This window comes from Anomaloglossus baeobatrachus, chromosome 1 (assembly GCF_048569485.1).
Source record: "Anomaloglossus baeobatrachus isolate aAnoBae1 chromosome 1, aAnoBae1.hap1, whole genome shotgun sequence".
NCBI classification, from domain to species: domain Eukaryota; kingdom Metazoa; phylum Chordata; class Amphibia; order Anura; family Aromobatidae; genus Anomaloglossus; species Anomaloglossus baeobatrachus.
The window spans coordinates 113891752-113905844 of NC_134353.1; the positions used below are offsets into that span (position 1 = coordinate 113891752).

The following is a 14093-nucleotide window of genomic DNA, read 5'->3' on the forward strand; positions in this document are numbered from 1 at the left end:
GGCTGTCACAGAAAGTGGCGTTTCTTGTTGCGATCACATCGCTTCGGCGAGTGTCTGAGCTGGCAGCTCTGTCATCCAAGGCTCCCTTCCTGGTGTTCCACCAGGACAAGGTAGTGCTGCGCCCTATTCCGGAGTTTCTCCCTAAGGTCGTATCCTCTTTTCATCTTAATCAGGATATATCCTTGCCTTCGTTTTGTCCTCATCCGGTTCACCGGTATGAAAAGGACTTACGTTTGCTAGATCTGGTGAGAGCACTCAGAATCTACATTTCCCGCACGGCGCCCATGCGCCGTGCCGATGCACTTTTTGTCCTTGTCGCTGGTCCGCGCAAGGGGTTGCAGGCTTCTAAAGCCACCCTGGCTCGATGGATCAAAGAACCAATTCTAGAGGCCTACCGTTCTGCGGGGCTTCCGGTTCCTTCAGGGCTAAAAGCCCACTCAACCAGAGCCGTGGGTGCGTCCTGGGCATTACGTCACCAGGCTTCGGCTCAACAGGTGTGCCAGGCAGCTACCTGGTCCAGTCTGCACACTTTCACCAAGCATTATCAGGTGCATACCTATGCTTCGGCGGATGCCAGCTTAGGTAGAAGAGTCCTGCAGGCGGCAGTGACACCCCCGTAGGGGAGGGCTGTTTTGCAGCTCTAACATGAGGTATTTCTTTACCCACCCAGGGACAGCTTTTGGACGTCCCAATCGTCTGGGTCTCCCAATAGAGCGCTGAAGAAGAAGGGAATTTTGTTACTTACCGTAAATTCCTTTTCTTCTAGCTCTTATTGGGAGACCCAGCACCCGCCCTGTTGTCCTTCGGGATGTTTTTTTGTTGTTTGCGGGTACACATGTTGTTCATGTTGAACGGTTTTTCAGTTCTCCGATGTTATTCGGAGTTAATTTGTTTAAACCAGTTATTGGCTTCCTCCTTCTTGCTTTGGCACTAAAACTGGAGAACCCGTGATACCACGGGGGGGGTATAGCCAGAGGGGGAGGGGCCTTGCACTTTTAATGTAGTGCTTTGTGTGGCCTCCAGAGGGCAGTAGCTATACCCAATCGTCTGGGTCTCCCAATAAGAGCTAGAAGAAAAGGAATTTACGGTAAGTAACAAAATTCCCTTCGTCTGTCTCTGACAGCTGCAATTTTTTCTGTGCACTGCTATGAGCCCTCATCAGCATGCCCACGACGCGATCCCAGCACACCAATGAGTTGTCATGAGAGCCAGGGGGGCTGCTTTAATCGGGGGACGGCAGGGGTGTGCAGGTGCAGAGGAGGTGCCGACCTTTTCTTTAAAGGTACACTGTCAGCACAGAATGACTGATCAAACCAAGTACAGGCGCTCTGTGCTTCATGGTGGGGCTAATCATTTAAATACACCTTCCAATCTGCTTGTTTTCCTTCCATCTCCACCCACCCCTCTTCTTTTATGGACAGCTCTGACTTCAAAGAGCCAGACAAGAGGAGATAGATGGAAACCAAGCAGTTTGAAAGGTGGATTTAAATGATTGACCCTGCCATGATGTACGAGTGTCTGTACTTGGTTTGAACAGTCATTATGTGCTGACAGAGTCCCTTTAAGTGTAATTCTTAGTACAAGCCTCCTGGTGGCAATAGCATACACCTATAGTTTCCTGTGTCCACCAAGGATGGCTGCGAGAAAGGGAAGTTTCTGACAATACATTACCAGAAACCACAAAAGAAGAAAAAAGAAGTCATCCACAATTAGGCAGAAAAGAACACACAACAGTACAAACAACCTTTTATTATAAATATTGTACTTTAGATAACATTAGACAATCCTCATTGGAATGTATAATCTATTTACAGAACTGATTACAATACAATGTGTCTAAAAAATAAAAAGTCTGAAAATTTGATTAAAAAGTCCAAATATATGAAGACCTACAAAGACAAAAAAAAGGAGATTAAACACATGAAAAAAAAAATATACAATTATGAATTAACAAAAAACTACATATTCTTCAGCTCTACTTTCAAGGGGTACTGCAGCCTAAGAAAGTTATCAGCTATTCATTGCTATAGATCGTGAATGACTCCTTTCAAAGTTTTGATTGGCCTCTGGGGGAGTGTACTTCTTCTCCTGCATGAGGGTGACCAATCATAAGCAGCCAGCTTCATGCGGGGGAGAAATGAACACGCCTTCTCCTCCTCTAGATCTCTGCTGGTACTGTACAGAGATATAGCAAAGCTGAGATAAAATCAGATGACAAACTTTGAGCAGGAATTTTGACTCCTTAACAATCCATCTTAAGCATGAAAGTGTGTACAAAGTTACCTGCAGACTCTCGAGGTTCTATCAGTAATTTATATATATATATATATATATATATATAATATATATATATATTATATATATATTATATATATATATATATTTATATATAATTATATACACACACACTAAACTTGTGCTAGTAGGCGGGTGTAGCCTTCTGAGGAGGTGCCACCTTTTTTTTTTCTTTACGTATATTTCTTAACATCAGCCTCTTGATGGCAGTGGCATACACCCATGGTTTCCTGCGTCCCTCAATGGAGACTATAAAAGGGATGTTATGGCGAGTACCCAAAATCCTCTTTTTACTCAGCTCTGTAGCACTGTTTCACGATGTAGCTGGTAACATACTCAAACTGGTGAAACATAATTTTTAAATGAAACAAATGCACAATCTGCTGCATAATTTAACACCTACTGACCACGATCTTGTAGACAAGATATAAATGGTGGACACTAGTCCCCTTTTCTGCTAACTAGCAGGTCTCAGCAGTGGGACACAAAATAGGTGACAATTTGCTTAGCTGATAGAGATGAACACAAAGGATTTGCACTACCTTGGTACCTCTTGCGATTAATAGGCCATTAGGACATCATGGGAAACTAGTAATCACAACAGGCGCCCAAGAACCCTGAATATGAGGGCCGTTGCATGACGTTCTCAGTGCCCTAGTCTTGCTGATGTGGATGCCGGACTACGGTAGTGAGAATCTTTGCTTTCGATCTGTATCAACAAATCATCAACCAAATCTTTTGTTGTTCTTTTCTTGATCCGAACCCTAAGGCCATGTGCCCACGGGAGCTTTTTGCTGCGCAGTTTGCCGCAGAAAACCTGCGGATTTTTCTGGATTTTCCAGATAAATCCGCAGGTTCTAGCATGTACAGGCACTCCCCATGTTACCCTATGGGACATGGGGAGTGTCTGTGTCCACGCTGCGGAAAGTGTGGCTGCGGAATCTCCTGCGGAGATCCCTCAGCCGCACCTAACTGCATGTCAATTATTCATGCGGATTTACTTGCGGAGATCCCGGCCCTCCGCTATGGAGATAGAGGCCGGGACGTCCGCAGGTAAATCGCGTGAAACTCCGCATGTTTCCCGCAGCTATTCCGCTGGAAACTCGCAGCTAAAAATAGCTGCGGCTGCCGGCGGGCAGCTGCGGGAAACATGCGGCCGTACCTGCGAATATATCCGCAGGTACGAGCGTCCCGTGGGCACATGGCCTAAAGCTTCCAATGCCAGGAAATCTCACAACTACAGCACCTTACCACCCCTCACTGTACACACTTTATGACATAACACAATTGTTAGTTTTGCACTGCTATTTATGTTATTAGTAATTAATTGCTTCCTTACAATTAATAACTTTAAAACAATGCAGATAGCATGGCTGCTCACCCAAGCACAGTATTACTGATCCTCCTGCTCCTGCCTGAGATATGTAGAACAGTCCAAAACTTTCTGCAGCTGAGCAGAAGACACCTTCTCAGAACACATGGGGCAGATGCTTTCTGACTCCAGCAACCTGGAAAGAAGAAATGAACTACAGTCATATAATACTTTACAGTGTCGTATGCCGGCAGCATTGTGCTCCCTGATAATCACTTGTGTGGATAAGTCACTGCCTCCTACAGGAGCAGCACATTTCTTTTTAGTTGCTATTAATGCCAGAGTCTGACATGTTACAGTGAGGTGTATAGCAGCAGCACGCACAGTCATATCGAGTAGGTGGACGCCTATTATATGGATATAGCCAGCTTATTTATAGCCAGTCTTCAGGAGGGCTGTGGCTACACATTGGGTTTTCCCGAGATCCATGAAAAATCTAAAAACCTCCAATGTACTTATAATATTCATAAGACAGGCAGCTTTGCTCATTGATATAGCCATAAAATTATTATTATTTGCAGACAAACACAGACCTCACCTTTGCTGTTGTCTTTGCAAAATAATTTTCCCATCAGTCTTTTCCTTCTGAGTTTTCTTACCTCTTCCCCATATTCCTTCCTCTATGTTCACTATAGTAGAGACACTGCAGCCCTGGCTTCTTGCTGCTACACATGGTCTGTGAAGACCAGCAACGCTCTTCTGCTGTCATATTGTAGTTACAATACAGCCCTTGACTCAACTGTTAAGTTGCCTGTAGCTTGCTACATTTTTCCCCTTTAGATGTCAGCCCCAACCTCCAGTATATTGCTCCTCTATGTACAGCCCCATCCTCCAGTATATTGCTCCTCTATGTACAGCCCCATCCTCCAGTATATTGCTCCTCTATGTACAGCCCCATCCTCCAGTATCTTGCCACTTTATGTAGAGCACCATCCAGAAGTACACCACTCCTTTAACTATAGGTTCATACTACAGCTCCTCTTTCTTTACACAAATGCCATCCTGCAGTACATCACTTCTTGCCTGCTTCCCTAATTTACAGCCTATTTCTGCAGTATATTGCTTCTTTCGTGTCCCCTATTCACATCTTCCTGCAGTATATCGCGGCTGTCAACTCACAATATAAAACCCCATTCCACAGCATATCACCTCCTCTTGGGGTAAGAAGCTTGATCCAGCTCCCTCCTGCTGTACACAGTACTCCTTTTAGGCAGAGATAATCAGAAGGCCTTTGCACAGCAGGAAAGGAGATAAGAGTCCACATTCCTCATTCATTACTGAGAAAACCTTGCAATAGGACATGTGGCAGAGTGAGGAGACTGTGAGGATCGCGCATGCATGATCCAACTTCTGCAAAGCGGAGTGTGCAGGAGATAAATTAGTGATCACGCATGTACGGCCCTAGAACTTCAGCACTGCGCATATAACAACACAAGCAGTGATGTTATGTACACTGGACAGTGCAGTTCAGGCTGAAAAAAACAGGGGCTGCAAATGTAATGTCACCAGAGAGACCTCACAGGCACCATGAGCAACAGCTATAACATTGGACAGAATTTGTAATAAGTATATTATGTCTACATTGTGAAGAAAAAGCTCTGGGAGAAATGAAAGAAATATCTTGGACAACCCCTTTAATATCAACTTAATAAAAAGAAAGAAAAAACAACCTTACACAATTTGTTTAGTAATCGATAAAGATAAGTATTCCACCATCACTCTCAGCTTACGTTTTGTACTCGGACTGCAGGGCTGGGAATTCACAATGTGGGCAGATGCACCAGTCCTCCTTAACCATATGCCGACCCTGGCAGAATGGAAAAAACAAAAATATATACTATGTGTAGATTCAGGTTATGCAATGTACTAATATATTATATGATAAAGTTTTGTGCATTCATACCCCTGAACAACAACCATTATGCAGTGCTAATGTGGAGTTACGTTTGGAGGAAGTAATCCTTTGGGAAGACTTATCATAAGACGAATCCTGCCAGCGATCTTTTTCTAAACAGTATTTGAAAAAATATTACATGTATGAAGGGATCAGATGAAATATACGAAATACCTTAAAATGGAGGCAAGTCTCTAAAAATATGCAATCAAAGCATTAAAAATGCCAGCCAAGAGTAGGCAGAATTGGTTGCCATTATATTTTTAATATATGATAATCTAAGTCCGGTACGACTAGTGTATTGCTGTACTCACAGTTGCTATACAGTATGGCAGGTTATTCTTGCAGCCTGGACAGAGAAGCTCACATTCGGGGAGTTTAAAGTCACAGAAAGGACATGGTGCGGTCTCTTCTTCCACTTCTGAGGTGTCCGGCCGCCTTGTCCGTAAAACACAAGAGGCATTAAATTATACTATTAATAATAATAAATAATAATAATGTAATATAACTTAATTATAGACTACAAATGTGTCAATGATACAGTGGCATGCAAAAGTTTGGGCACCCTGATCAAGGTTACTGTTATTGTGAACAGTTGGGTAAGTTGAAGATGAAATGATCTCTAAAAGGCATCAAATTAAAAAATGACACATTTCCTTTGTGTTTTACCCCCCTCCCAATGTCATCTTTTATATCCCAAGTGTCACAGCTAGCTAGCCAAAAGTTTTTCAATTCATATTTGAGGGCTTTTCATCCATTATTCCTTGGAGGCGTCTTCCAGTTCTCTGAGATTCCTGGCTCGTCTTGCATGCACTGCTCTTTTGAGGTCTAGCCACAGATTTTCAATGATGTTTAGATGAGGGGAGTGTGAGGGCCATTGTAAAACCTTCAGTTTACGCCTTTTGAGGTCGTCTATTGTAGATTTTGACGTATGTTTAGGATCATTATCCAATCTCTTTTCAACTTCATCTTTTTTACTGATGGTGTTATGTTTGCATCAAGACTTTTTTGAAATTTTATTGAATCCATTCTTTCTTCTACCCATGAAATGTTCCCAGTGCCATTGGCTGCAACACAACCCCAAAGCATGATGGATTTACCCCCATGCTTATTGGCTGGCGAGATGTTCTTTACCTGAAACTCTGTGCCCTTTTTTCTCCACACATACGTTTGATCATTGTGGTCAATGACCTCATCAGTCCACAGGATTTGTTTCCAAAATGAATCCGGCTTGTGAAGATGTTCTTTTGCACATTTCTGACTTTTATAGTGATCACGCAGGAGAGGTTTCTTCATCGTTCCTTATGGGAGACCCAAACCATGGGTGTATAGCTTCTGCCTCCGGAGGACACACAAAGTACTACACTAAAAGTGTAGCTCCTCCCTCCGAGCATATACACCCCCTGGATGACAAATCTAACCAGTTCAATGCTTTGTGTTCAGGAGGTCACACACACACATGCATTCTCTGATTTTTGATTTTTAATTTCAAAGATTTGGAAGAAAAGCGGGTCCAGTCTGGACTCCCGGCATGTCCCTTCTCACCCCACTGTGTCGGCGGTGCTGTTAAGATTGACTTTACAAGGCTGGAGCCTTCACATGCCGCGCTCCTTCACTTCACCATCCCCTGAGGCTCTGGCTTGAAGTGGGAGCCATCACGGTTCTCTCTGCTTTGCAGGAGACCGGTCTCCATCCGCAGCCCTGTCAGGATCCTGCCGGACGGAGCGCTCACCCCCCCCCCCCCCCAGGGACCTGGCCCTGCGTCTCATCAGCTAAGTATTGAGACGTTATTCAGGGGTCCCTTGTACATGTATTGAGGGGAGAGTGTGTTTTTTAACTCTGCTGTGATTTCCGGCCGGTTCTCTGGGTTTTTCCTGAGAACCGCGCCGAGGGTGCCTGCTCGTCGGCCGCATGTAAAAATCTAGGCCCCGGCTTCAGTTGTGGCCTAGTTTCGTTTTCATTTCCCCTGCATGTCAGTCATGCAGGGGAACAGTGCTGCGCCGCCCACCGGCCGTTCAGCAGATGGGAGGACACTCCTCTCTGAGGAGATGTTTCCCTCCCCTGTATCTCTCCTTGGCCCTCCGGATCCCGCTCTTGGGCTAAACCCCGCCCCCCTTCCTCACTCCGGCGCCATTTTATCAGCATTCACTCACTGATCGGCGCTGGCTGCTGCAACTTCTGCATCCACTGGGGGTCTGAGCTGTGGAATCCGGAGGGCACACAAAAACCGGTCTGGTAAGCCACAACCTCGGGTTGTGGGCTTTATTATACACTCTCAGGGGGTCATTCTAAAGGAGTGTATTCTTTACTGCAGAGCCTCCACCTCAGCAGCATGTCTCTCACTAGGAGCAAGGCTGCAAGGCTGTACTCTATATGCACTGCATGTCAGCTCATTCTGCTTGAACCGAGCACATATCCACATTGTGATGCCTGCTCGAACGTGGTGGTGCCTCAGCCTGGAGCCTCCTCAGGGGTCCCTCCGGCTGCTCCGGCCCCGGTGGCTGAACCCCCGGCTTGGGTAGCATCTTTTTCCAAAGCTATCTCCCAGTCTTTTGCCGACTCCATGGGACAGCTGTCCCGGACTCTGCTGACCATGCATCAGCCCCCTTCTCAGGGCGCCTCTGCTGCTCCGACTCGCTCTGCAGAGCTAACAGAGCATGTTTTAGGACCCCGTCCTCCTAAACGGAGACGCAGGGACTCTTCTCCTTCCTCGTCCCACGGCTCTGATTCACGAGCTGAATTGCAGGGCGAGGAGGATACTTTTACTGTGGGCTCAGACGCTACCTCTATGTACCCCATTGATTTATCTGAGGGTGATGCGGATGTTAGTGACTTGATTGCATCCATTAACTCCGTTCTGAACCTCAATCCACCAGTGTCAGAGGAACAAGCCTCTCTGGTAGAAAAACACCAGTTTACCTCACCTAAGAGAGCAAGGAGTATGTTTTTTAACCACTCCAGTTTTCAGGCCACTGTTACCAAGCCCAGGGCCTGTCCTGACAAACGCTTCCCAAAGCGTAGTTCTGATGACCGTTTTCCCTTTCCACCAGAAGTGGTCAAGGAGTGGGCTCCCTCACCAAAGGTAGACCCTCCGGTGTCTAGAATCTCAGCCCGGACAGTCGTATCTGTGGCCGATGGCACCTCTCTTAAGGATCCCACTGACCGCCAGGTTGACCTTCTGGCCAAATCTGTATATGAGGCGGCAGGAGCTTCGTTCTCCCCGTCCTTTGCAGCAGCGTGGGCTGTTAAGGCAGTCTCTGCTTCTCTGGCGGAGATACATTCCCTCGCCAGGGAATCTATACCCGAGATGGTTGCCTTAACTTCCCAGGCTTCGGCTTTTTCATCCTATGCCATGTCTGCCATTCTGGAGGCTTCTCACCGCATGGCGGTGGCTTCCGCTAATTCCCTCGCGATCCGCAGGATCTTGTGGCTTCGAGAGTGGAAAGCAGATGCTTCTTCCAAGAAGTATCTTGCTGGGCTTCCCTTTGCTGGGTCCCGGCTGTTCGGTGAACAACTGGATGAAATTATTAAGGAAGCTACTGGCGGGAAGAGTACTTCCTTGCCACAAACTAAATCCAGGAAACCTGTCCAGGGCAGGAACCAGTCGAGGTTTCGTTCCTCTAACTGGTCATCCTCTAAGCCCTCAGCTTCGTCCACTAACTCAGCCAAGGATCGAAAACCCAGCTGGCGCGCGAAGCCGCGTCCTCAGAAGAACGGAGGAGCCGCTGCCACTAAGGCAGCCTCCTCTTGACTATCTGGCTGCGCCAGCAACGTCCTTGGTCGGTGGCAGGCTCTCCCACTTTGGCGACGTGTGGTTTCAACACGTCTCCGATCAGTGGGTGCGGGATATCATCTCCCACGGCTACAGGATAGAATTTTCTTCCAGCCCGCCAAACAGATTTTTTATGTACACTCCCCCCTGCTCCAAAGCCGCCGCCTTCTCACAGGCCGTGGCATCCTTGCAGGCCAACGGAGTAATTGTTCCGGTTCCCGCCCGGGAACGGTTCAGAGGTTTCTACTCAAACCTCTTCCTAGTCCCCAAGAAGGACGGTTCCTTCCGGCCCATCCTGGATCTCAAGCTTCTCAACAAGCATGTTCAGGTGCGGCACTTTCGCATGGAATCTCTGCGATCGGTCATTGCCTCAATGACCCAAGGAGATTTTTTAGCATCCATCGACATCAGAGATGCTTATCTGCATGTGCCAATTGCAGTTTCACACCAGCGTTGGCTACGCTTTGCAATCGGAGAGGAACATTTCCAATTCGTGGCTCTCCCCTTCGGGTTAGCCACGGCCCCTCGTGTGTTCACCAAGGTCATGGCAGCAGTGGTTGCGGTTCTGCATCTCCAGGGGTTGGCAGTAATCCCCTACCTGGACGACCTTCTAGTCAAGGCCTCATCCAGTGCAAACTGTCAGCGGAGTGTCTCGTTCACTCTCGCCACACTTGTTCAATTCGGGTGGCTTGTCAATCTGCCCAAGTCCACTCTGACCCCGACCCAGGAACTTACGTACCTAGGGATGCAATTCGAGACTCTGCCGGCACTTGTGAAGCTGCCCTTAGTCAAACAGCAGTCCCTTCATCTGGCGGTGCGTTCTCTGATGAAGCCCCGCCGTCATTCCATCAGGCACCTCATGCAGGTGCTGGGTCAGATGGTGGCGTCAATGGAAGCGGTTCCCTTTGCCCAGTTCCATCTGCGTCCTCTGCAGCTGGACATTCTCCGCTTTTGGGACAAGCGGACCTCTTCCTTGCACAGACTAGTGGCTCTGTCGCCACAGACCAGGAGCTCTCTTCAGTGGTGGCTTCGGCCCCTCTCTCTGTCTCAGGGACGCTCCTTCCTGACTCCGTCCTGGGTGATCCTCACCACGGACGCCAGTCTCTCCGGCTGGGGAGCAGTATTTCTCCACCACCGAGCACAGGGCACTTGGACTTCGTCCGAATCAGCCCTCTCAATCAATGTGCTGGAAATCAGAGCTGTGCTTCTGGCTCTCGTAGCCTTTCACCACCTGTTGGCGGGCAAGCACATTCGAGTCCAGTCGGACAACGCGACGGCGGTTGCCTACATCAATCACCAGGGCGGGACTCGCAGCCGCCTGGCGATGTTGGAGGTTCAACGCATCCTTCAGTGGACGGAGGACTCCAAGTCCACCATATCCGCAGTCCACATCCCAGGCGTAGAAAACTGGGAGGCAGATTATCTCAGCCGTCAAACCGTGGACAGCGGCGAGTGGGCCCTGCATCCGGCAGTGTTCCGATCAATCTGCCGCAAGTGGGGCACTCCGGAAGTGGATCTAATGGCATCCCGGCACAACAACAAGGTCCCGGTTTACGTGGCTCGCTCCCACGATCCTCAGGCCTTCGCAGCGGACCCGCTGGTTCAAGATTGGTCCCAGTTCCGTCTGGCCTACGTGTTTCCCCCTCTAGCTCTCTTGCCCAGAGTCCTGCGCAAGATCAGAATGGAGGGCCGTCGGGTTATAATCATTGCTCCAGACTGGCCCAGGCGAGCTTGGTACCCAGACCTGCTCCGTCTGTCCGTAGAAATGCCGTGGCATCTCCCGGACCGCCCAGACCTTCTCTCTCAAGGTCCGTTTTTCCGCCAGAATTCTGCGGCTCTCAGATTGACGGCGTGGCTCTTGAGTCCTGGATCCTGACGGCTTCAGGCATTCCTTCCGAGGTCATCTCCACTATGACTCAGGCTCGGAAGTCTTCTTCGGCCAGGATTTACCACAGGACTTGGAGGATTTTCCTGTCCTGGTGTCGCTCTTCCGGCCATGCTCCTTGGCCGTTTTCTTTGCCGACCATCCTGTCCTTTCTACAGTCCGGTCTGCACCTAGGACTATCCCTCAATTCCCTCAAGGGACAGGTCTCGGCTCTGTCGGTATTGTTCCAGCGGCGTATCGCCCGACTGGCCCAGGTGCGCACCTTCATGCAGGGCGCATCTCACATCATTCCTCCTTACCGGCGGCCTTTGGATCCCTGGGACCTTAATCTGGTCCTCACGGCCTTACAGAAACCCCCCTTTAAGCCTCTTAGGGAGGTTCCTTTGTTTCGACTTTCACAGAAAGTGGTCTTTCTGGTGGCCATAACTTCTCTCAGGAGAGTCTCTGATTTGGCTGCGCTCTCTTCGGAGTCACCTTTTTTGGTTTTTCACCAAGACAAGGTGGTTCTTCGTCCAACTCCGGACTTTCTCCCTAAGGTGGTGTCTCCTTTCCACCTTAACCAGGACATTTCATTGCCTTCCCTTTGTCCGGCCCCTGTGCATCGCTTTGAGAAAGCGTTGCATACTTTGGATTTGGTGCGGGCGCTCCGAATCTATGTGTCACGCACCGCCGCTCTTAGGCGGTGCACCTCTCTTTTTGTGCTAACCACGGGTCAGCGCAAGGGTCTCTCGGCTTCTAAACCGACCCTAGCTCGTTGGATTAGGTCGGCCATATCCGATGCCTACCAATGTTCTCAGGTGCCCCCACCGCCAGGGATTAAGGCGCACTCGACCAGAGCTGTCGGTGCCTCCTGGGCTTTCAGGCACCAGGCTACGGCTCAGCAGGTTTGTCAGGCTGCCACTTGGTCTAGTGTGCACACCTTTTCGAAGCACTACCAGGTGCATGCTCATGCTTCGGCAGATGCGAGCTTGGGCAGACGCATCCTTCAGGCGGCTGTCGCCCATTTGTGAAGTTAGGTTTTGCCTACTTCTCAGTTCTGTTTATTTCCCACCCATGGACTGCTTTTAGACGTCCCATGGTCTGGGTCTCCCATAAGGAACGATGAAGAAAAAGAGAATTTTGTTACTTACCGTAAATTCTTTTTCTTATAGTTCCGACATGGGAGACCCAGCACCCTCCCTGTTGCCTGTTGGCAGTTCTTGTTCCGTGTGTTTTCACCGGCTGTTGTTGTAGACAGAGGTTCCGGTTATTCCGGGTTTTACTCTATCTCTACTTATGGGTGGATGTCCTCCTTCAGCTTTTGCACTAAACTGGTTAGATTTGTCATCCAGGGGGTGTATATGCTCGGAGGGAAGAGCTACACTTTTAGTGTAGTACTTTGTGTGTCCTCCGGAGGCAGAAGCTATACACCCATGGTCTGGGTCTCCCATGTCGGAACTATAAGAAAAAGAATTTACGGTAAGTAACAAAATTCTCTTTTTTCTTCTGATGACTCTTCCATGAAGGCCATATTTGTGCAAGTGTCTCTGAACAGTAGAACAATGTACCACAACTCCACATACTGCTAAATCTTTCAGACAGTCTTTTGCAGTCAAGCAGGAGTACTGATTTGCCTCTCTAGAAATCCTGTGAGCAGCTCTCACCAAACTTTTGCCTTCTCTTGATATCCACTGTTACTGCCATTTCTTAATTACATTTTGAACTGAGGAAAGGGCAACTTGAAAAGCTGTGCTATCTTCTTGTAGCCTTCTCCTGCTTTGTGGACCTCTGTCATTTTCATTTTCAGAGTGCAAGGCAGCTGCTCAGAAGAACCCATGGCTGCTGTTATTTGGCACAAGGTTAGAGGATGCTGGGTTTTTATAAAGCTGTGAAATTTGCATCACCTGGCCTTTCCTAACAATGATAGTGAACATGTCATAACCCTAAAAGGCTATTTAAGATCTGAAACCTTGGTGAAAGTTATCTAAGCACACAGATCTCCAAAAGTGCCTAAACTTTTACATCGGCCTATTTTCCTTTTTGTAATATTTCAAATGTAGAAAATTATTTTTTAATTTTTTTTGCCTAAAATACAAAAAAAGGAAATGTGTCATCTTTAACTTTGTGCTTTACAGATCATTTTATCTTCAACTTGCTGAACTGTTCACAATAACAGTAATTTTGACCATGGGTGCCCAAACATTTTACATGCCACTGTACAAGACTGGATAATGAAGCACTATCATCTTTACCTGACCATGGCCTCAATCTTCTTTTTGTATTTTATGTCTATTTTATTGCGATATTCAGGTCTCATTAGCATGGCGGCAAAACTGAATGCAGAGTTCTTTAAACCTGCCCGATGGCACTCGATTACGGTCGAAGTCAAAATCGGGACGATGTCTAAAAGAACAAGAGAAACTTAAAACCACTGGTAGAATTATGAGGTTGGAAACATAGAGCAATGAACCCTTAACAAACTACAGTAACTGGTACAAATGCCAATAAGGTAATGTATTATGTTCTAACATTGCAGTTATTGGAACTTACGGGATGGAAATTTACTGATATTATTGGCAACACGTATCAGCATTCGTGCTCCTTTCATGTGGTCTCCACGCTTCACGTGGATCTGTAAAAAGAAGACATTCTGGTAACTATAACTGTTCTGCAGGAAACGTCCATACTAAGATCTTCCTAATCTCCTGACTTGAGTACTGCTCATAATGTAACAATTCTGGAGCATATCTTCGTACAACTCCTCTGTAATTCCTTGTAGAAACTGAAAAACTAAAGTGACAACTGGGTGTTACCAGTTTAATCAGTGCTTGACAGTACTAGACTATCTTAGACCTCTCTGATAAGTGAAATAGTAACACCCAGTTGTCCATTTATT

The 14093-nt window shown here is 47.5% G+C and overlaps 1 protein-coding gene across 1 annotated transcript in view; it reads right to left on the reverse strand.

Moving 5' to 3' along the window:
* Nucleotides 1-1750: 1750 nt before the first annotated feature.
* Nucleotides 1751-14093, reverse strand: part of WDR19 (WD repeat domain 19) — a 164683-nt gene continuing 152340 nt past the window's right edge. The window contains exons 32-37 of the mRNA XM_075333830.1: nt 13748-13829; nt 13450-13600; nt 5876-5999; nt 5398-5474; nt 3677-3803; nt 1751-1889 (exon numbers count right to left, since the gene is read on the reverse strand). Coding sequence (XP_075189945.1) covers nt 3689-3803; nt 5398-5474; nt 5876-5999; nt 13450-13600; nt 13748-13829 — 549 coding nt within the window. The 3' untranslated portion in view covers nt 1751-1889; nt 3677-3688. The remainder of the gene's footprint in view (nt 1890-3676; nt 3804-5397; nt 5475-5875; nt 6000-13449; nt 13601-13747; nt 13830-14093) is intronic.